At 55.2% G+C, this 22,705-nt stretch overlaps 1 protein-coding gene across 2 annotated transcripts in view; it reads right to left on the bottom strand.

The window, feature by feature from the left end:
• Position 1: 1 nt before the first annotated feature.
• Positions 2 to 22,705, bottom strand: part of nif3l1 (NIF3 NGG1 interacting factor 3-like 1 (S. cerevisiae)) — a 38,052-nt gene continuing 15,348 nt past the window's right edge. For both annotated transcript variants that reach the window (XM_078207381.1, XM_078207383.1), the window contains exons 4-9: positions 7,542 to 7,979; positions 3,670 to 3,829; positions 2,113 to 2,227; positions 1,872 to 2,010; positions 1,580 to 1,663; positions 2 to 1,469 (exon numbers count right to left, since the gene is read on the bottom strand). In XM_078207381.1, the coding sequence (XP_078063507.1) occupies positions 1,285 to 1,469; positions 1,580 to 1,663; positions 1,872 to 2,010; positions 2,113 to 2,227; positions 3,670 to 3,829; positions 7,542 to 7,979 (1,121 nt within the window). In that variant the 3' untranslated portion in view covers positions 2 to 1,284. The remainder of the gene's footprint in view (positions 1,470 to 1,579; positions 1,664 to 1,871; positions 2,011 to 2,112; positions 2,228 to 3,669; positions 3,830 to 7,541; positions 7,980 to 22,705) is intronic.

The raw sequence follows: 22,705 nt of genomic DNA, 5'->3' as shown, positions 1-22,705 counted from the left end.
CCAGAGTCTGTGCTTTTATTTTGAAAGAGACCTGACTGGTCGCTGCGAAGCCTGTAGTGGTAGGCCCGAGGTGTCTTCACAAAGCCTGGGGAGGTAGGCCCGAGATGTCTTCACAAAGCCTGGGGAGGTAGGCCCGAGATGTCTTCACAAAGCCTGGGGAGGTAGGCCCGAGATGTCTTCACAAAGCCTGGGGAGGTAGGCCCGAGGTGTCCTCACAAAGCCTGGGGAGGTAGGCCCGAAATGTCTTCACAAAGCCTGGGGAGGTAGGCCCGAAATGTCTTCACAAAGCCTGGGGAGGTAGGCCCGAGATGTCTTCACAAAGCCTGGGGTGGTAGGCCCGAGATGTCTTCACAAAGCCTGGGGAGGTAGGCCCGAGATGTCTTCACAAAGCCTGGGGTGGTAGGCCCGAGATGTCTTCACAAAGCCTGGGGTGGTAGGCCCGAGATGTCTTCACAAAGCCTGGGGAGGTAGGCCCGAGGTGTCCTCACAAAGCCTGGGGTGGTAGGCCCGCGATGTCACTGCAAAGCCTGTGGTGCAAGGTCTGAAATTTTTTTAAAAATTCATGCGTGGGACACGGGCGTCGCTGGCTGTCCTGCATTTATTGCCCATCCCTCGTTGCCATTGGAGGGTAGTTGCGAGTCAACCACGTTGACTCTTAGTGCTAGGCCTGAGATGTCAGCAAAGCCTGTGGTAATTGGCTCAATAAGTCAATGTGAACACTCAGATGGTAGGCCCGAGGTGTCAAAGCGAGGCCTGCAGCAGTAGGCCCGAGGTGTCACAGCGAAGCCTGCGGCGCTAGGCCCGAGGTGTCAAAGCGAAGCCTGCGGCGCTAGGCCCACGGTGTCAAAGCGAGGCCTGCAGCAGTAGGCCCGAGGTGTCAAAGCGAGGCCTGCAGCAGTAGGCCCGAGGTGTCACAGCGAAGCCTGCGGCAGTAGGCCCGAGGTGTCAAAGTGAAGCCTGCAGCAGTAGGTCCGAGGTGTCAAAGTGAAGCCTGCAGCAGTAGGCCCGAGGTGTCAAAGTGAAGCCTGCAGCAGTAGGCCTGAGGTGTCACAGCGAAGCCTGCGGCAGTAGGCCCGAGGTGTCAAAGTGAAGCCTGCAGCAGTAGGTCCAAGGTGTCAAAGTGAAGCCTGCAGCAGTAGGCCCGAGGTGTCACAGCGAAGCCTGCAGCAGTAGGCCCGAGGTGTCAAAGCGAGGCCTGCAGCAGTAGGCCCGAGGTGTCACAGCGAAGCCTGCAGCAGTAGGCCCGAGGTGTCACAGCGAAGCCTGCGGCGCTAGGCCCAGCCCTCACACCACCTGGAGGGGGTCGCGGTCCTCGGCGGAGACCAGCACGGCCACCCTATCCTGCAGACGCTCGGACAGGACTTCCCGTAGCTCGGCTAGGAAGCCGCGTTCCGTGTTGCTGTGTTCGCAGAGGACGACGCTGGTTCCCACGGCAACGGCGTCCAAAACCTCGTGGTGCGACATTTCGCCTGGGGGGGTGGAGGGGGAAATGGAGATAGATTAACCCGTGAGGGCTAAACATCAATCGGCCAGGCTAAATTACCGCTGCCCCGCGCCCATCCCGCTCGCCATGACTTACCCGTAAGGTAGAGATCGGCCTTGACTCCTCGAAGAACGCTCCCTCCCGACCCCGCACACAGGGCAACTGAAGACACCGGGGATTCTGGAACAAAGTGAAAAGATGTTGCCCGTTTTGCCTTTGACAGCACCTGGAGCCCCATCCCTAACAGCGCCGTGGGTGTACCTACAGCACACACACGGGGGCCGGAGGGGGTATGGTAGTAGATTCAAGATGGGGTAGGAACAAGGCCTGGGCGACTCAATGACTCCCTCATCCCCCCCGCCCCCGATCGAGCAAGAGGTGAACTTACCCAAGGTCCGTCCAGCCCCCAACGCGAGGCGGACATGTGCCAACTTCAGGTGACCTTTCACCCTCTCGATGAGCGTTGCCGTGGAGACTGCCTGACCCAGGGTGCAGAGACGGCCCATTCCGGTGCCCGGGAGCGGAGGCTGCCAAGGTGAAAGGTCGCAGGGTCAGAGTTCGAGTCGCCCGGAGGCCGCGATGATAGACGCCCCCCCCCCCCCCCCCCCCCCGCTTGTCCGCCAACCTACCTTCTGGAGCTCCACCACCTCTGGGCCGACCAGCAGACCCTCGAGTGAGGCGAGGAGCCTCACCACCTCCACCAGGCCCTTCCGGGAGCAGGTCACCAAGAGACGGGAGCCGGAGCTGTGAGTGCCGCAAGGAAACAAAACGGGGGGAAGAGAGGAAGGAAATTGGGGGGAGGGGGGAGTTAGAAATCCTGAGGAGATACACACACCGCAAACCAACCAGTCCCTGGACGGGTCGTTCACAGTCTCAACCCCCCCCCGGGCTCAATGGGGAGAAAGGCCGGGCTCGGAGCCATCGAAGCTTTGGGCCTTTGGCCTCCCCCCTTAACCCCTATCCCTAACTCCTCTCCCTCCCCCCTCCCTCCCTCGCTCGCTCCCTCCCTCCCTCGCTCCCCCCCATCTCCCGCCCCCCCTCTCTCGCTCCCCCCATCTCCCACCCCTCCCTCCCTCGCTCCCCCATCTCCCACCCCCCTCCCTCCCTCGCTCCCCCCATCTCCCCCCCCTCCCTTGCTCCCCATCTCCCACCCCTCCCTCCCTCGCTCCCCCATCTCCCACCCCCCTCCCTCCCTCGCTCCCCCCATCTCCCCCCCCTCCCTTGCTCCCCATCTCCCACCCCTCCCTCCCTCGCTCCCCCATCTCCCACCCCCCCTCCCTCGCTCCCCCATCTCCCACCACCCCCTCCCTCGCTCCCCCATCTCCCACCCCCCTCCCTCCCTCGCTCCCCCCATCACCCCCCATCTCCCACCCCCCTCCCTCACTCCCCCCATCTCCCACCCCCCTCCCTCGCTCCCCCCATCTCCCACCCCCCTCCCTCCCTCCCCCATCTCCCACCCCCCTCCCTCCCTCGCTCCCCCCATCTCCCACCTTCGCTCCCCCCATCTCCCACCCCCCTCCCTCCCTCGCTCCCCCCTCCCTCCCTCGCTCCCCCCATCTCCCACCCCCCTCCCCCCATCACCCTCCCTCGCTCCCCCCCATCTCCCACCTCCCTCCCTCCCTCGCTCCCCCCATCTCCCACCCCCCTCCCTCCCTCGCTCCCCCCCATCTCCCACCCCCCTCCCTCCCTCGCTCCCCCCCACCTCCCTCCCTCGCTCCCCCCCACCTCCCTCCCTCGCTCCCCCCCACCTCCCTCCCTCCCTCGCTCCCCCCCATCTCCCACCCACCCCCCTCCCTCCCCCCCATCTCCCACCCACCCCCCTCCCTCCCTCCCCCCCATCTCCCACCCCCGTCCCTCCCTCCCCCCCATCTCCCACCCCCCTCCCTCCCTCCCCCCCATCTCCCACCCCCCTCCCTCCCTCGCTCCCCCCCATCTCCCACCCCCCTCCCCCCCATTTCCCACCCCCCTCCCCCCATCTCCCACCCCCCTCTCTCCCTCCCTCCCCCCATCTCCCACCCCCCTCCCTCCCTCCCCCCATCCCTCGCTCCCCCCATCTCCCACCCACCCACCTCCCTCCCCCCATCTCCCACCTCCCTCCCTCCCCCCTCCCTCCCCCATCTCCCACCTCCCTCCCTCCCTCGCTCCCCCCGCTCCATCTCCCTCTCGACGGGAGGACATGGCAGTACCTCAGAGGCAGCAGCGTGACACACACTCCATCCAGAGATTCCAGCTCCGTGAGAAAGGAAGTATCGAATCCATCCCGGAGAGTGACTTCCAACCGATGCGATCCCGGATTCACCAAAGAATCACCCACCGACATCGAGAGGGGAACCGAGGAGCACTCGCCTGTCCCAGAGAGAGAGATAGACAGTGTAGAGGGAGCTTTACTCTGTATCTAACCCCGTGCTGTACCTGTCCTGGGAGTGTTTGATGGGGACAGTGTAGAGGGAGCTTTACTCTGTATCTCACCCCGTGCTGTACCTATCCTGGGAGTGTTTGATGGGGGACAGTGTAGAGGGAGCTTTACTCTGTATCAAACCCCGTGCTGTACCTGTCCTGGGAGTGTTTGATGGGGACAGTGTAGAGGGAGCTTTACTCTGTATCTAACCCCGTGCTGTACCTGTCCTGGGAGTGTTTGATGGGGACAGTGTCGAGGGAGCTTTACTCTGTATCTAACCCCGTGCTGTACCTGTCCTGGGAGTGTTTCATGGGGACAGAGCAGAGGGAGCTTTACTCTGTATCTAACCCCGTGCTGTCCCTGTCCTGGGAGTGTTTGATGGGGACAGTGTAGAGGGAGCTTTACTCTGTATCTAACCCCGTGCTGCACCTGTCTTGGAAGTGTTTGATGGGGACAGTGGAGAGGGAGCTTTACTCTGTATCTAACCCCGTGCTGTACCTGTCCTGGGAGTGTTTGATGGGGACGGTGTGGAGGGAGCTTTACTCTGTATCTAACCCCGTGCTGTACCTATCCTGGGAGTGTTTCATGGGGGACTGTGTAGAGGGAGCTTTACTCTGTATCAAACCCCGTGCTGTACCTGTCCTGGGAGTGTTTGATGGGGGACAGTGTAGAGGGAGTTTTACTCTGTATCTCACCCCGTGCTGTACCTGTCCTGGGAGTGTTTGATGGGGAGAGTGTCGAGGGAGCTTTACTCTGTATCTAACGCCGTGCTGTACCTGTCCTGGGAGTGTTTGATGGGGGACAGTGTGGAGGGAGCTTTACTCTGTATCTAACCCCGTGCTGTACCTGTCCTGGGAGTGTTTGATGGGGGACAGTGTAGAGGGAGCTTTACTCTGTATCTCACCCCGTGCTGTACCTGTCCTGGGAGTGTTTGATGGGGGACAGTGTAGAGGGAGCTTTACTCTGTATCTAACCCCGTGCTGTACCTGTCCTGGGAGTGTTTGATGGGGACAGTGTAGAGGGAGCTTTACTCTGTATCTAACCCCGTGCTGTCCCTGTCCTGGGAGTGTTTGATGGAGGACAGTGTAGAGGGAGCTTTACTCTGTATCTAACCCCGTGCTGTACCTGTCCTGGGAGTGTTTGATGGGGACAGTGTAGAGGGAGCTTTACTCTGTATCTAACCCCGTGCTGTCCCTGTCCTGGGAGTGTTTGATGGGGGACAGTGTAGAGGGAGCTTTACTCTGTATCTAACCCCGTGCTGTCCCTGTCCTGGGAGTGTTTGATGGGGGACAGTGTAGAGGGAGCTTTACTCTGTATCTAACCCCGTGCTGTACCTGTCCTGGGAGTGTTTAATGGGGACAGTGTAGAGGGAGCTTTACTCTGTATCTAACCCCATGCTGTACCTGTCCTGGGAGGGTTTGATGGGGTCAGTGTTGAGGGAGCTTTACTCTGTATCTAACCCCGTACCTGTACCTATCCTGGGAGTGTTTGATGGGGGACAGTGTAGAGGGAGCTTTACTCTGTATCTAATCCCGTGCTGTACCTGTCTTGGAAGTGTTTGATGGGGACAGTGTAGAGGGAGCTTTACTCTGTATCTAACCCCGTGCTGTACCTGTCTTGGAAGTGTTTGATGGGGACAGTGTAGAGGGAGCTTTACTCTGTATCTAACCCCGTGCTGTACCTGTCCCGGGAGTGTTTGATGGGGACAGTGTAGAGGGAGCTTTACTCTGTAACTAACCCCGTGCTGTACCTGTCTTGGAAGTGTTTGATGGGGACAGTGTAGAGGGAGCTTTACTCTGTATCTAACCCCGTGCTGTACCTGTCCTGGGAGTGTTTGATGGGGACAGTGTAGAGGGAGCTTTACTCTGTATCTAACCCCGTGCTGTACCTGTCCTGGGAGTGTTTGATGGGGGACAGAGTAGAGGGAGTTTTACTCTGTATCTAACCCCGTGCTGTACCTGTCCTGGGAGTGTTTGATGGGGACAGTGTAGAGGGAGCTTTACTCTGTATCTAACCCTGTGCTGTACCTGTCCTGGGAGTGTTTGATGGGGACAGTGTAGAGGGAGCTTTACTCTGTATCTAACCCCGTGCTGTACCTGTCCTGGGAGTGTTTGATGGGGGACAGTGCAGAGGGAGCTTTACTCTGTATCTAACCCCGTGCTGTACCTGTCCTGGGAGTGTTTGATGGGGACAGTGTAGAGGGAGCTTTACTCTGTATCTAACCCCGTGCTGTACCTGTCCTGGGAGTGTTTGATGGGGGGGCAGTGCAGAGGGAGCTTTACTCTGTATCTAACCCCATGCTGTACCTGTCCTGGGAGTGTTTGATGGGGGACAGTGCAGAGGGAGCTTTACTCTGTATCTAACCCCGTGCTGTACCTGTCCTGGGAGTGTTTGATGGGGACAGTGTAGAGGGAGCTTTACTCTGTATCTAACCCCGTGCTGTACCTGTCCTGGGAGTGTTTGATGGGGGCAGTGTAGAGGGAGCTTTACTCTGTATCTAACCCCGTGCTGTACCTGTCCTGGGAGTGTTTGATGGGGACAGTGTAGAGGGAGCTTTACTCTGTATCTAACCCCGTGCTGTACCTGTCCTGGGAGTGTTTGATGGGGACAGTGTAGAGGGAGCTTTACTCTGTATCTAACCCTGTGCTGTACCTGTCCTGGGAGTGTTTGATGGGGACAGTGTAGAGGGAGCTTTACTCTGTATCTAACCCCGTGCTGTACCTGTCCTGGGAGTGTTTGATGGGGGCAGTGTAGAGGGAGCTTTACTCTGTATCGAACCCCGTGCTGTCCCTGTCCTGGGAGTGTTTGATGGGGGACAGTGTAGAGGGAGCTTTACTCTGTGTCTAACCCCGTGCTCTACCTGTCCTGGGAGTGTTTGATGGGGGCAGTGTAGAGGGAGCTTTACTCTGTATCTAACCCCGTGCTGTACCTGTCCTGGGAGTGTTTGATGGGGACAGTGTAGAGGGAGCTTTACTCTGTATCTAACCCCGTGCTGTACCTGTCCTGGGAGTGTTTCATGGGGGACAGTGTAGAGGGAGCTTTACCCTGTATCTAACCCCGTGCTCTACCTGTCCTGGGAGTGTTTGATGGGGGCAGTGTAGAGGGAGCTGTACTCTGTATCTAACCCCGTGCTGTACCTGTCCTGGGAGTGTTTGATGGGGACAGTGTAGAGGGAGCTTTACTCTGTATCTAACCCCGTGCTGTACCTGTCCTGGGAGTGTTTGATGGGGGACAGTGTAGAGGGAGCTTTACTCTGTATCTAACCCCGTGCTGTAACTGTCCTGGGAGTGTTTGATGGGAACAGTGTAGAGGGAGCTTTACTCTGTATCTAACCCCGTGCTGTACCTGTCCTGGGAGTGTTTGATGGGGGGACAGTGTAGAGGGAGCTTTACTCTGTATCTAACCCCGTGCTGTACCTGTCCTGGGAGTGTTTGATGGGGGACAGTGTAGAGGGAGATTTACTCTGTATCTCACCCCGTGCTGAACCTGTCCTGGGAGTGTTTGACGGGGGACAGTGTAGAGGGAGCTTTACTCTGTATCTAACCCCGTGCTGTACCTGTCCTGGGAGTGTTTGATGGGGACAGTGTAGAGGGAGCTTTACTCTGTATCTAACCTCGCCCCTGTGCGGGGATTGGTCGAGGAGTGGTTGGGTTGACTTACCAAGTCCTTTAGCCAGCCAATCGTTGACTCCGCAACGCGAAGCGTCCATGGCGGTGTGGGGTGAGAAGATGGCCACGCGGTTTTCCAGGGAACGGACCACGAGGCGCTCCTTCCAGCTCGCCATGGTGAGCCGGGTGAGGGGGCGAAAGAGTGGGGGGTGATAGGACACAATGAGCTCCGCGCGGACCCTCAGCGCCTCCTCCAGGACTCCCTCCGTTAGGTCGTTGGTCAGCAGGACGGTGCGGACCTGGTGAGGGGGCGTGGGCTCCACCAGGAGACCCACATTATCCCAGCTCTCGGCCAGCGCGAGGGGAGCCAGGGCCTCGAGCACCGAGACCACCCCGGCCAGCTCCATCAGGGGTCGCGTGGGCTGTCGCAGGAGACCCAGCCCCCTGGACAGGAACATACAAGGTGGACGCGTCCGAGAGAGATCTGGAACTGAGCGAGAGAGAGAGAGTTACTGCAGGAAGAGGGTAATCCAACATGGTGGCAGCATCATCACACACCAACCTCTCTCCCTCAGTCTCCAACCAAATTCCCCCCTCCCTCTCTCTGTAACCCCCTCCAGCCCCTACACCCCCTCCCTATCTCTGTAACCCCCTCCAGCCCCTACACCCCCTCCCTCTCTCTGTAACCTCCTCCAGCCCCTACACCCCCTCCCTATCTCTGTAACCTCCTCCAGCCCCCTACACCCCCTCCCTCTCTCTGTAACCCCCTCCAGCCCCTACACCCTATCCCTATCTCTGTAACCTCCTCCAGCCCCCTACACTCCCTCCCTATCTCTGTAACCTCCTCCAGCCCCCTACACCCCCTCCCTATCTCTGTAACCCCCTCCAGCCCCTACACCCCTCCCTATCTCTGTAACCACCTCCAGCTCCCTACACCCCTCCCTCTCTCTGTAACCTCCTCCAGCCCCTACACCCCTCCCTATCTCTGTAACCTCCTCCAGCCCCCTACACCCCCTCCCTATCTCTGTAACCACCTCCAGCCCCCTACACCCCCTCCCTATCTCTGTAACCTCCTCCAGCCCCTACACCCCCTCCCTATCTCTGTAACCTCCTCCAGCCCCTACACCCCCTCCCTATCTCTGTAACCTCCTCCAGCCCCCTACACCCCCTCCCTATCTCTAACCTCCTCCAGCCCCTACACCCCCTCCCTATCTCTGTAACCTCCTCCAGCCCCTACACCCCCTCCCTATCTCTGTAACCTCCTCCAGCCCCCTACACCCCCTCCCTATCTCTGTAACCTCCTCCAGCCCCTACACCCCCTCCCTATCTCTGTAACCTCCTCCAGCCCCCTACACCCCCTCCCTATCTCTGTAACCCCCTCCAGCCCCCTACACCCCCTCCCTATCTCTGTAACCTCCTCCAGCCCCCTACACCCCCTCCCTATCTCTGTAACCCCCTCCAGCCCCCTACACCCCCCTCCCTATCTCTGTAACCTCCTCCAGCCCCCTACACCCCCTCCCTATCTCTGTAACCCCCTCCAGCCCCTACACCCCCTCCCTATCTCTGTAACCCCCTCCAGCCCCTACACCCCCTCCCTATCTCTGTAACCTCCTCCAGCCCCCTACACCCCCTCCCTATCTCTGTAACCCCCTCCAGCCCCCGACACCCCTCCCTATCTCTGTAACCTCCTCCAGCCCCTACACCCCCTCCCTATCTCTGTAACCTCCTCCAGCCCCCTACACCCCTCCCTATCTCTGTAACCTCCTCCAGCCCCTACACCCCCTCCCTATCTCTGTAACCTCCTCCAGCCCCCTACACCCCCTCCCTATCTCTGTAACCTCCTCCAGCCCCTACACCCCCTCCCTATCTCTGTAACCTCCTCCAGCCCCCTACACCCCCTCCCTATCTCTGTAACCTCCTCCAGCCCTGCACCCCTCCCTATCTCTGTAACCTCCTCCAGCCCCTACACCCCCTCCCTATCTCTGTAACCTCCTCCAGCCCCCTACACCCCCTCCCTATCTCTGTAACCCCCTCCAGCCCCCTACACCCCCCTCCCTATCTCTGTCACCTCCTCCAGCCCCCTACATCCCCTCCCTATCTCTGTAACCGCCTCCAGCCCCCTACACCCCCTCCCTATCTCTGTAACCTCCTCCAGCCCCCTACACCCCCTCCCTATGTCTGTAACCCACTCCAGCCCCCTACACCCCTCCCTATCTCTGTAACCTCCTCCAGCCCCCTACACCCCTCCCTATCTCTGTAACCCCCTCCAGCCCCCTACACCCCTCCCTATCTCTGTAACCTCCTCCAGCTCCCTACACCCCCTCCCTATCTCTGTAACCTCCTCCAGCCCCTACACCCCCTCCCTATCTCTGTAACCTCCTCCAGCCCCCTACACCCCCTCCCTATCTCTGTAACCTCCTCCAGCCCCCTACACCCCCTCCCTATCTCTGTAACCTCCTCCAGCCCCCTACAGCCCCTCCCTATCTCTGTAACCTCCTCCAGCCCCGACACCCCTCCCTATCTCTGTAACCTCCTCCAGCCCCCTACACCCCTCCCTATCTCTGTAACCCACTCCAGCCCCCTACACCCCTCCCTATCTCTGTAACCTCCTCCAGCCCCCTACACCCCTCCCTATCTCTGTAACCCCCTCCAGCCCCCTACACCCCTCCCTATCTCTGTAACCTCCTCCAGCTCCCTACACCCCCTCCCTATCTCTGTAACCTCCTCCAGCCCCTACACCCCCTCCCTATCTCTGTAACCCCCTCCAGCCCCCTACACCCCTCCCTATCTCTGTAACCTCCTCCAAGCTCCCTACACCCCCTCCCTATCTCTGTAACCTCCTCCAGCCCCTACACCCCCTCCCTATCTCTGTAACCTCCTCCAGCCCCCTACACCCCCTCCCTATCTCTGTAACCTCCTCCAGCCCCCTACACCCCCTCCCTATCTCTGTAACCTCCTCCAGCCCCTACACCCCCTCCCTATCTCTGTAACCTCCTCCAGCTCCCTACACCCCCTCCCTATCTCTGTAACCTCCTCCAGCCCCCTACACCCCCTCCCTATCTCTGTAACCCACTCCAGCCCCCTACACCCCTCCCTATCTCTGTAACCTCCTCCAGCCCCCTACACCCCTCCCTCTCTCTGTAACCCCCTCCAGCCCCCTACACCCCTCCCTATCTCTGTAACCCCCTCCAGCCCCCTACACCCCTCCCTATCTCTGTAACCTCCTACGACCCTGCGAGATCTCTACAATTCCGGCCTCTCGTGCATCCCGCGATTCCCATCGCTCCGCCATTGGCGGCCGTGCCTTCAGCTGCCCGGGGAGGTGTCCCTAAGTTCTGAAATTCGATCCCTAAACCTCATAAGAACATAAGAAATAGGAGCAGGAGTAGGCCATCCAGCCCCTCGAGCCTGCCCCGCCATTCAATAAGATCATGGCTGATCCGATAGTGGGTTCAGTTCCACTTACCCGCCCGCTCTCCACCTCTCTCTCTGCCTCATTCTTTATACATGTTAGCCTCGAGCCCGATCTATCTCCCTCCCTCAATAACCCACACATCCCCAAAACCAGCCAATAGCGCCTCTAGTGGGGACAAGCGGAAGGGGTGGTTGTTTAATTATCAATCCTACTCAAGGCGTTCCCATCCAAAGGGGATCGAGTGGAGATCCTCTTCTGCAATCTGATTACGTTGTAAATCAAAAACAACAAAATACCTGGCTCAGAAAAGGCGGATTAACAAAACTGCAAACACAAAACTCCTTCAAAACTGTTCAGAATTCATAAAACACCTTAACTAAATTCAGCATGTCCGCTACGACTCTCACCAACTTTTACAGATGCCCCATAGAAAGCATCCTTTCCGGGTGTATCACAGCTCGGTCTGGGGCTCCTGCTCTGCCCAAGACCGCAAGGAACTACAAAGGGTCGTGAATGTAGCCCAGTCCCATCACGCAAACCCCAGCCTCCCATCCATTGACTCAGTCTACACTTCCCGCTGCCTCGGGGGAAAAGCAGCCGGCATAATCAAGGACCCCCCACGCAACCCCGGACATTCTCTTTTCCACCTTCTTCCGTCGGGAAAAAGATACAAAAGTCTGAGGTCACGTACCGACCGACTCAAGAACAGCTTCTTCCCTGCTGCTGTCAGACTTTTGAATGAACCGACCTTATATTAAGTTGATCTTTCTCTACACCCCGAGCTGTGACTGTAACGCTACATTCTGCACCCTCTCCTTTCCTTCTCTATGAACGGTATGCTTTGTCTGTACAGCGCGCAAGAAACAATACTTTTCACTGTGTCCCGATACACGTGACGATAATAAATCAAATCAAAGCGATAAAACACCTTGGAAACTGCTTAAAATTCATAAGCTTTAAAAATAGAAACATATAAAATTGCTTAAATTTCATAAAAATATCAAAAATTCTTAAATGCGTTAAAAAAATCTTTAAAATTGCTTAAATTTGGTTAAAAATCTTATAAATTGCTTAAATTTGGCTAACAAATTTTATAAATTGCTTAAATTTGGTTAAAAATTTTTATAAATTGCTTAAATTTAATTTAAAAATTACAAATTGCTTAAATTTGGTTAAAAATCTTATAAATTGCTTAAATTTGGCTAACAAATTTTATAAATTGCTTAAATTTAGTTAAAATTTTTTATAAATTGCTTAAATTTGGTCAAAAATCTTAAAACTTGCTTAAATTTGATTTAAAATATTAAGAATTGCTTAAACTTGATTTAAAATGTTTAAAAGTGCTTAAATTTTGATTTAAAAACTTCAAAATTGCTTAAATTTCATTAAAAAATATTTAAAATGATACAAATTTGATAAAGACACCTTGAAGATTGTTTAAAGTTAATAAAACATCTTGAGAATGGTTGAAAGTTGATAAAAACACCTTTAACAGTGAAGCAGGTGGAGAAAAGTCTGAGCAATAATCTGTAAAATGCCACAGGGTTTAAACTGGGAGCTCTGACCGTTACTTCCGGGTTCTGATTCGCTTCCGGGTTCTCCACTTCCGCGTCTGCGCACTGGATCCCTCCCCCTACGGTGGCCCCAGCGCCTGGTTTTGAGAAAAGGCGTTTCCCGCCATAGCTCTTAAAGGGACCACCCCCTGCATTTGGGACTTGGGCCAAATGAATCTGAGGGGCGCAGTGCAGGTCATCAGGGGCTGTTAGGGGATCTGGAAGATTTATTCGCTCATTTAAATGCCCCACGCGAGTCTCGGTTTAGTCTGAAGGAGGGTGTATTGTGTACAATTCTGGTCGCCCCACTACCAGAAGGATGTGGAGGCTTTGGAGAGGGTACAGGAAAGATTTACCAGGATGTTGCCCTGGTATGGGGGGCATTAGCTATGAGGAGAGGTTGGAGAAACTTGGTTTGTTCTCACTGGAACGACGGAGGTTGAGGGGAGACCTGATAGAAGTCTACAAGATTATGAGGGACAGAGTGGATAGTCAGAAGCTTTTCCCCAGGGTGGAAGAGTCAATTACTCGGGGGCAGAGGTTTAAGGTGCGAGGGGCAAGGTTTAAAGGAGATGTACGAGGAAGATTTTGTACACAGAGGGTGGTGGGTGCCTGGAACTCGCTGCCGGGGGAGGTTGTGGAAGCGGAGACGATAGTGAGTTTTAAGGGGCGTCTTGACAAATCCATGAATAGTTTGGGAATAGAGGGATACGGTCCCCGGAAGGGTAGGGGGTTTTAGTTCAGTCGGGGGCAGCATGGTCGGTGCAGGCTTGGAGGGCGGAAGGGCCTGTCCCTGTGCTGTAATTTTCTTTGTTCTTTGTATGTCTAAGGGGTTGCTTTACATTGGAACACAGCAAGAGTTTTAACAACACCAGGTTAAAGTCCAACAGGTTTATTAGGGAGCAAATGCCATTAGCTTTCGGAGCGCTGCTCCTTCATCAGATGGAGTGGAAATCTGACGAAGGAGCAGCGCTCCAAAAGCGAATGGCATTTGCTACCAAATAAACCTGTTGGACTTTAACCTGGTGTTGTTAAACTTCTTACTGTGTTTACCCCAGTCCAACGCCGGCATCTCCACATCATTACATTGGAACAACAGACATAGCTAGCTGTTATACTGTGTCATGCTTTGGTCCTCTATTTGCTGAAGCAACACTAATTGTTTTCCATTATATTTTAACTGCGTTCATAAATAAACTTTGTTCGATAAATGCCCCCATGTGGGTCTTTATTTATTTCTTCGTGTCACAAGTCGGCTTACATTAACACATCAGTGAATGAAATTTATATCCGGCACTGTGGTACAGAGGGTAAGCACTGCTGCCTCACAGCGCCAGGGACCCGGGTTCGATTCCCGGCTCGGGTCACTGTCTGTGCGGAGTCTGCACGTTCTCCCCGTGTCTGCGTGGGTTTCCTCCGGGTGCTCCGGTTTCCTCCCACAGTCTGAAAAATGTGCAGGTTCGGTTGATTAAGGGACAATTTAGCATGGCCAATCCACCGAACCTGCACATCTTTAGACACTAAGGGGCAATTTAGGATGGCCAATCCACCCAACATACACATCTTTGGACAATAAGGGGCAATTTGGCATGGCCAATCCACCCAACATACACATCTTTGGACAATAAGGGGCAATTTAGCATGGCCAATCCACTCAACCTACACATCTTTGGACAATAAGGGGCAATTTAGCATGGCCAATCCACCTAACCTGCACATCTTTAGACACTAAGGGGCAATTTAGGATGGCCAATCCACCCAACCTACACATCTTTGGACAATAAGGGGCAATTTAGCATGGCCAATCCACCCAACCTACACATCTTTGGACAATAAAGGGCAATTTGGCACGGCCAATCCACTCAACCTACACATCTTTGGACACGAAGGGACAATTTAGCATGGCCAATGCACTCAACCTACACATCTTTGGACACTAATGGACAATTTAGCATGGCCAATCCACCCAACCTACACATCTTTGGACACTAGGGGGCAATTTAGCATAGCCAATCCACATAACCCACACATCTTTGGACACTAGGGGGCAATTTAGCATGGCCAATCCACCTAACGTACACATCTTTGGACAATAAGGGGCAATTTAGCATGGCCAATCCACCGAACCTACACATCTTTGGACACTAGGGGGCAATTTAGCATGGCCAATCCACCTTACCTGCACATCTTTGGACACTAGGGGGCAATTTAGCATGGCCAATCCACCTAACGTACACATCTTTGGACACTAGGGGGCAATTTAGCATGGCCAATCCACTCAACCTACACATCTTTGGACACTAATGGACAATTTAGCATGGCCAATCCACCCAACATACACATCTTTGGACACTAGGGGGCAATTTAGCATGGCCAATCCACCTAACCTGCACATCTTTGGACACTAGGGGGCAATTTAGCATGGCCAATCCACCTAACCTGCACATCTTTGGACACTAGGGGGCAATTTAGCATGGCCAATCCACCCAATCTACACATCTTTGGACACTAGGGGGCAATTTAGCATGGCCAATCCACCCAACCTACACATCTTTGGACACTAAGGGACAATTTAGCATGGCTAATCCACCTAACCTGCACATCTTTGGACACTAAGGGGTAATTTAGCATGGCCAATCCACCTAACCTACACATCTTTAGACACTAAGGGGCAATTTAGGATGGCCAATCCACCCAACCTGCACATCTTTGGACACTAAGGGGCAATTTAGGATGGCCAATCCACCCAACCTACACATCTTTGGACAATAAGGGGCAATTTGGCATGGCCAATCCACTCAACCTACACATCTTTGGACAATAAGGGGCAATTTAGCATGGCCAATCCACTCAACCTACACATCTTTGGACACTAATGGACAATTTAGCATAGCCAATCCACATAACCCACACATCTTTGGACACTAAGGGGCAATTTAGCATGGCCAATCCACCTAACGTACACATCTTTGGACAATAAGGGGCAATTTAGCATGGCCAATCCACTCAACGTACACATCTTTGGACACTAATGGACAATTTAGCATGGCCAATCCACCCAACATACACATCTTTGGACACTAGGGGGCAATTTAGCATGGCCAATCCCCCTAACCCACACATCTTTGGACACTAGGGGGCAATTTAGCATGGCCAATCCACCTAACCCACACATCTTTGGACACTAGGGGGCAATTTAGCATGGCCAATCCACCTTACCTGCACATCTTTGGACACTAGGGGGCAATTTAGCATGGCCAATCCACCTAACCTCCACATCTTTGGACACTAGGGGGCAATTTAGCATGGCCAATCCACCTAACCTGCACATCTTTGGACACTAGGGGGCAATTTAGCATGGCCAATCCACCCAACCTACACATCTTTGGACACTCGGGGGCAATTTAGCATGGCCAATCCACTCAACCTACCCATCTTTGGACAATAAGGGGCAATTTAGCATGGCCAATCCACTCAACCTACACATCTTTGGACACTAATGGACAATTTAGCATGGCCAATCCACCCAACCTACACATCTTTGGACACTAGGGGGCAATTTAGCATAGCCAATCCACATAACCCACACATCTTTGGACACTAATGGACAATTTAGCATGGCCAATCCACCCAACATACACATCTTTGGACACTAGGGGGCAATTTAGCATGGCCAATCCACCCAACCTACACATCTTTGGACACTAGGGGGCAATTTAGCATGGCCAATCCACCTTACCTGCACATCTTTGGACACTAGGGGGCAATTTAGCATGGCCAATCCACCTAACGTACACATCTTTGGACACTAGGGGGCAATTTAGCATGGCCAATCCACTCAACCTACACATCTTTGGACACTAATGGACAATTTAGCATGGCCAATCCACCCAACATACACATCTTTGGACACTAGGGGGCAATTTAGCATGGCCAATCCACCTAACCTGCACACCTTTGGACACTAGGGGGCAATTTAGCATGGCCAATCCACCCAACCTACACATCTTTGGACACTAGGGGGCAATTTAGCATGGCCAATCCACCCAACCTACACATCTTTGGACACTAAGGGGCAATTTAGCATGGCCAATCCACCTAACCTGCACATCTTTGGACACTAGGGGGCAATTTAGCATGGCCAATCCACCTAACCTGCACATCTTTGGTCACTAAGGGGCAATTTAGCATGGCCAATCCCCCTAACCTACACATCTTTGGACACTAGGGGGCAATTTAGCATGGCCAATCCACCTAACCTGCGCATCTTTGGTCACTAAGGGCCAATTTAGCATGGCCAATCCCCCTAACCTACACATCTTTGGTCACTAAGGGGCAATTTAGCATGGCCAATCCACCTAACCTGCACATCTTTGGTCACTAAGGGGCAATTTAGCATGGCCAATCCCCCTAACCTACACATCTTTGGACACTAAGGGACAATTTAGCATGGCCAATCCATCTTGATGGAGTAGATGGAGGCACAATTGCAAGATAATGGTTGGAATGCGAGTCTTTCCAGGTAATCAAGTCTTAAAGGTACAGACAGTGCAAGTGGAGAGAGGGTTAAGCACAGGTTAAAGAGATGTGTATTGTCTCCAGACAGGACAGTTAGTGAGATTCTGCAAGTCCAGGCAAGTCGTGGGGGTTACAGATAGTGTGACATGAACCCAAGGTCCCGGTTGAGGCCATCCTCATGTGTGCGGAACTTGGCTATCAGTTTCTGCTCAGCGACTCTGCACTGTCGTGTGTCTTGAAAGCCGCCTTGGAGAACGCTTACCCGAAGATCAGAGGCTGAATGCCCGTGACTGCTGAAGTGCTCCCCAACAGGAAGGGAATACTTCTGCCTGGTGATTGTCGAGCGGTGTCCGTTCATCGTCGTAGCGTCTGCATGGTCTCCCCAAAGTACCATGTCTCGGGACATCCATTCCTGCAGCGTATCAGGTAGACAACGTTGGCCGAGTCGCAAGAGTAGGTACCGTGTACCTGGTGGGTGGTGTTCTCACGTGAGATGATGGCATCCGTGTCGATGATCCGGCACGTCTTGCAGATCCACACACTGGTATTGTATTAGTCCGTGAGATCCGGAAGCTAACTCCTGTCTCGGCTAACCCTTGCACCCAGCTTGTCTGGAAACCCAAGACGCTCCGCCCAAATTAACATTCTGACGGGTTCCCGTCAAGTTCACTGTCTGACCAGACAAACCCGTGACACCACGGCTGGGCACCAGTCCATCTCGTCTGGACAGTGAATAACCCCTATTCATCAACTGTGATTAAGTGTTCTAACTGTTCTCCCACCCGAAACTTTAACTAAAACTTGGATATTTCCAAGGCTAAAATATTGACTTGATATAATGACCTTTACCATGGTGCCGTGTGGTAAAATAGAAACATGGAGGATAGGAGCAGGAGGAGGCCATTCGGCCCTTCGAGCCTGCACCATCATTCATCCCGATCATGGCTGATCGTCCAACTCAATAGCCTCATCCTGCCTTCTCCCCATAACCTTTGACCCCGTTCGCCCCCCCCAGCGGTGTGTCCGGCCTCTTGAATACATTCAATGTTTTGGCTTCAACTCCTTCCTGTGGGAATGAATCCCACAGGCTCTCCGGGTGAAGAAATGTCTCCTCAACCCCCCCCCGTCCGAAATCGCCTACCCCCAATCCTCAGACTGTGACCCCCCCTGGTTCTGGACTCCCCCCACCATCGGGGACACCCTCCCTGCATCTACCCTGTCTGGTCCTGTTAGAATTTTTCTCTATGAGATTCCCCCCTCATTCATCTGAACTCCAGCGGAAACAACCCTAACCTGGTCAACCTCTCCTCGTACATCAGTCCCGCCGTCCCAGGAATCAGCCTGGTAAACCTTCGCTGCGCTCCCTCGAGAGCAAGAACATCCTTCCTCAGAAAAGGAGACCAAAACTGCCCACAATACTCTCGGTGTGGCCTCACCAAGGCCCTGTATAATCGCAACAACACATCCCTCTGCTCCTCGACTCGAAACCTCTCGCTATGAAGGCCAACATACCATTTGCCTTCTTTACCGCCTGCTGCATGCTTACCCTCAGCGACCGGTGCACAAGGACACCCGGGTCCCTCTGCACTCTCCCCTCTCCCAATTTACAGCCACTCAGGTAGCAATCTGCCGCCTTGTTTTTGCTTCCAAAGTGAATAACCTCATATCTATCCACCCTTCCCGATTTACACTTGTTCATACAACAATCTGCTTTCCTATTATTGCTGCCGGAGTGGATAACCTCACACTTATCCAAATTATACAGCATCTGGCACTGATTTTGACCAGTGTGCTGTGGTGATATGAACAGGGCCTAGCGTTAAGGCTGATAAAAATTGGATATCCTAAATTAAAGAATTGGGCATCTTAAAATCGAACAGTCAAACCTCGAGCAGGCCGGTTGTACAAGTGCACAAACGTGTCTGTGTCTGACCCATCAACCACCCATCAAAGGTGGTTACACTCGACTGATATTTAGCAGGAGATCATTACACCTCATTGAAATGCATCGGCCTGTTGTTAGAAGCCCAGATCGGGCCAGACTTTCCATCACCGAAAGTTCCCGGGAGGTGGGACACCCGGGGGACGGACCCCGGTGTCCTGTCAGGCAGGCATCAAGAAACCCACTGGGTATTGGAACCCCCTCCTCCTGGGACCTCACTGGCCGGAAGCCAGAGAAGTTTCTGGAAAGGCAAGCAGGCCGGGGGATAAAGGGACATATTTTCAGACACACCAGGAGTGAAGACTCGGCGAGGGAGGCGAACTTGACCATTCGGAAGACAGACCAGAGAAGGGAGAAGCTGCCAACGAGACTCACCTTCGTGACGACGGACCAGAGAATCGGGCCTGCAGTTTAACCAAGCCATCTTTGCGGGTAGTATACTGAAGCAGCAGTATAATATGAAGGGTACCATTCTTAGCAGTGTAGAGGATCAGAAGGACCTTGGGGTCCGGGTCCATAGGACTCTGAAATCGGCCTCGCAGGTGGAGGATGCGGTCAAGAAGGCGTACGGCGTACTGGCCTTCATTAATCGAGGGATTGAGTTTAGGAGTCGGGAGATAATGCTGCAGCTTTATAGGACCCTGGTTAGACCCCACATGGAGTACTGCGCGCAGTTCTGGTCACCTCATTACAGGAAAGATGTTGAAGCCATTGAAAGGGTGCAGAGGAGATTTACAAGGATGTTGCCTGGATTGGGGGGCATGCCTTATGAGGATAGGTTGAGGGAGCTTGGTCTCTTCTCCCTGGAGAGACGAAGGATGAGAGGTGACCTGATAGAGGTTTACAAGATGTTGAGAGGTCTGGATAGGGTAGACTCTCAGAGGCTATTTCCAAGGGCTGAAATGGTTGCTACGAGAGGACACAGGTTTAAGGTGCTGGGGGGTAGGTACAGAGGAGATGTCAGGGGGAAGTTTTTCACTCAGAGGGTGGTGGGTGAGTGGAATCGGCTGACGTCGGTGGTGGTGGAGGCAAACTCGTTGGGGTCTTTTAAGAGACTTCTGGATGAGTACATGGGATTTAATGGGATTGAGGGCTATAGATAGGCCTAGAGGTGGGGATGTGATCGGCGCAACTTGTGGGCCGAAGGGCCTGTTTGTGCTGTGGCTTTCTATGTTCTATGTTCTATACTGGAATTTGGGGTATCCTCTTGTTTTGTGTGGGTAATTTAAGGGTTAATGGTGTTATTATTAATAAACTTGTGGAACCTTTACTTGTGTTTGTCCTTTGTCCATCTTGCAAATAAGGACACCGGGGTAAAACCTCAGAGTAAGCAAACTGGTTGGAAGTATCTGAGAATTGACAGGGACAACAGTACATATCCGTACAATCGACAATAATATGGTAAAAGTATCAGTATTTATGTTTTGCAGTTGTATTCACTGATATGACTCCCAACAAAACATTTGTGTAAATTGCTTATTTTTAGCTAATTTTTAAAATCCAATGGCATCAATATCGACTGGTTTTAATTCTCACCATTATTACCCAACTTCAAAAGATAAATCATACATTATATTACACCTCCCACAGTGCGGCGCTCCCTCAGCACTGACCCTCCCACAGGGCGGCGCTCCCTCAGCACTGACCCTCCCACAGTGCGGCGCTCCCTCAGCACTGACCCTCCCACAGTGCGGCGCTCCCTCAGCACTGTCCCTCCCACAGTGCGGCGCTCCCTCAGCACTGACCCTCCCACAGTGCGGCGCTCCCTCAGCACCGACCCTCCCACAGTGCGGCGCTCCCTCAGCACCGACCCTCCCACAGTGCGGCGCTCCCTCAGCACCGACCCTCCCACAGTGCGGCGCTCCCTCAGCACTGACCCTCCCACAGTGCGGCGCTCCCTCAGCACTGACCCTCCCACAGTGCGGCGCTCCCTCAGCACCAACCCTCCCACAGTGCGGCGCTCCCTCAGCAACTCCCACAGTGCGGCGCTCCCTCAGCACCGACCCACAGTGCGGCGCTCCCTCAGCACCGACCCTCCCACAGTGCGGCGCTCCCTCAGCACTGGCCCTCCCACAGTGCGGCGCTCCCTCAGCACTGACCCTCCCACAGTGCGGCGCTCCCTCAGCACTGACCCTCCCACAGTGCGGCTCTCCCTCAGCACCGACCCTCCCACAGTGCGGCGCTCCCTCAGCACTGACCCTCCCACAGTGCGGCGCTCCCTCAGCACCGACCCTCCCACAGTGCGGCGCTCCCTCAGCACCGACCCTCCCACAGTGCGGCGCTCCCTCAGCACTGACCCTCCCACAGTGCGGCGCTCCCTCAGCACCGACCCTCCCACAGTGCGGCGCACCCTCAGCACCGACCCACAGTGCGGCGCTCCCTCAGCACTGACCCTCCCACAGTGCGGCGCTCCCTCAGCACTGACCCTCCCACAGTGCGGCGCTCCCTCAGCACTGACCCTCCCACAGTGCGGCGCTCCCTCAGCACCGACCCTCCCACAGTGCGGCGCTCCCTCAGCACCGACCCTCCCACAGTGCGGCACTCCCTCAGCACCGACCCTCCCACAGTGCGGCGCTCCCTCAGCACCGACCCTCCCACAGTGCGGCGCTCCCTCAGCACTGACCCTCCCACAGTGCGGCGCTCCCTCAGCACCGACCCACAGTGCAGCGCTCCCTCAGCACCGACCCTCCCACAGTGCGGCGCTCCCTCAGCACCGACCCTCCCACAGTGCGGCGCTCCCTCAGCACTGACCCTCCCACAGTGCGGCGCTCCCTCAGCACCGACCCTCCCACAGTGCGGCGCTCCCTCAGCACTGACCCTCCCACAGTGCAGCGCTCCCTCAGCACCGACCCTCCCACAGTGCGGCGCTCCCTCAGCACTGACCCTCCCACAGTGCGACGCTCCCTCAGCACTGACCCTCCCACAGTGCGGCTCTCCCTCAGCACCGACCCTCCCACAGTGCGGCGCTCCCTCAGCACTGACCCTCCCACAGTGCGGCGCTCCCTCAGCACCGACCCTCCCACAGTGCGGCACTCCCTCAGCACCGACCCTCCCACAGTGCGGCGCTCCCTCAGCACCGACCCTCCCACAGTGCGGCGCTCCCTCAGCACTGACCCTCCCACAGTGCGGCACTCCCTCAGCACCGACCCTCCCACAGTGCGGCGCTCCCTCAGCACCGACCCTCCCACAGTGCGGCGCTCCCTCAGCACTGACCCTCCCACAGTGCGGCGCTCCCTCAGCACTGACCCTCCCACAGTGCGGCTCTCCCTCAGCACCGACCCTCCCACAGTGCGGCGCTCCCTCAGCACTGACCCTCCCACAGTGCGGTGCTCCCTCAGCACCGACCCTCCCACAGTGCGGCGCTCCCTCAGCACCGACCCTCCCACAGTGCGGTGCTCCCTCAGCACCGACCCTCCCACAGTGCGGCGCTCCCTCAGCACCGACCCTCCCACAGTGCGGCGCTCCCTCAGCACCGACCCTCCCACAGTGCGGCGCTCCCTCAGCACCGACCCTCCCACAGTGCGGCGCTCCCTCAGCACCGACCCACAGTGCGGCGCTCCCTCAGCACTGACCCTCCCACAGTGCGGCGCTCCCTCAGCACCGACCCTCCCGCAGTGCGGCACTGGGGAGTCAGGGAGGGGAGGAATGGGAGGGAATTAGCTACAGTGACACTTGAAAACAGGAAATGTCTTGAAGTTTGGGGTTGGGTAATTATTGAAGGTGATTGCAAATGGGGTCCGTACACAAAGAACAAAGAACAGTACAGCACAGGAAACAGGCCCTTCGGC

Source organism: Mustelus asterias, unplaced genomic scaffold, assembly GCF_964213995.1.
Source record: "Mustelus asterias unplaced genomic scaffold, sMusAst1.hap1.1 HAP1_SCAFFOLD_2269, whole genome shotgun sequence".
Taxonomy (NCBI): domain Eukaryota; kingdom Metazoa; phylum Chordata; class Chondrichthyes; order Carcharhiniformes; family Triakidae; genus Mustelus; species Mustelus asterias.
This window is presented reverse-complemented; position numbering and strand designations above follow the sequence as displayed.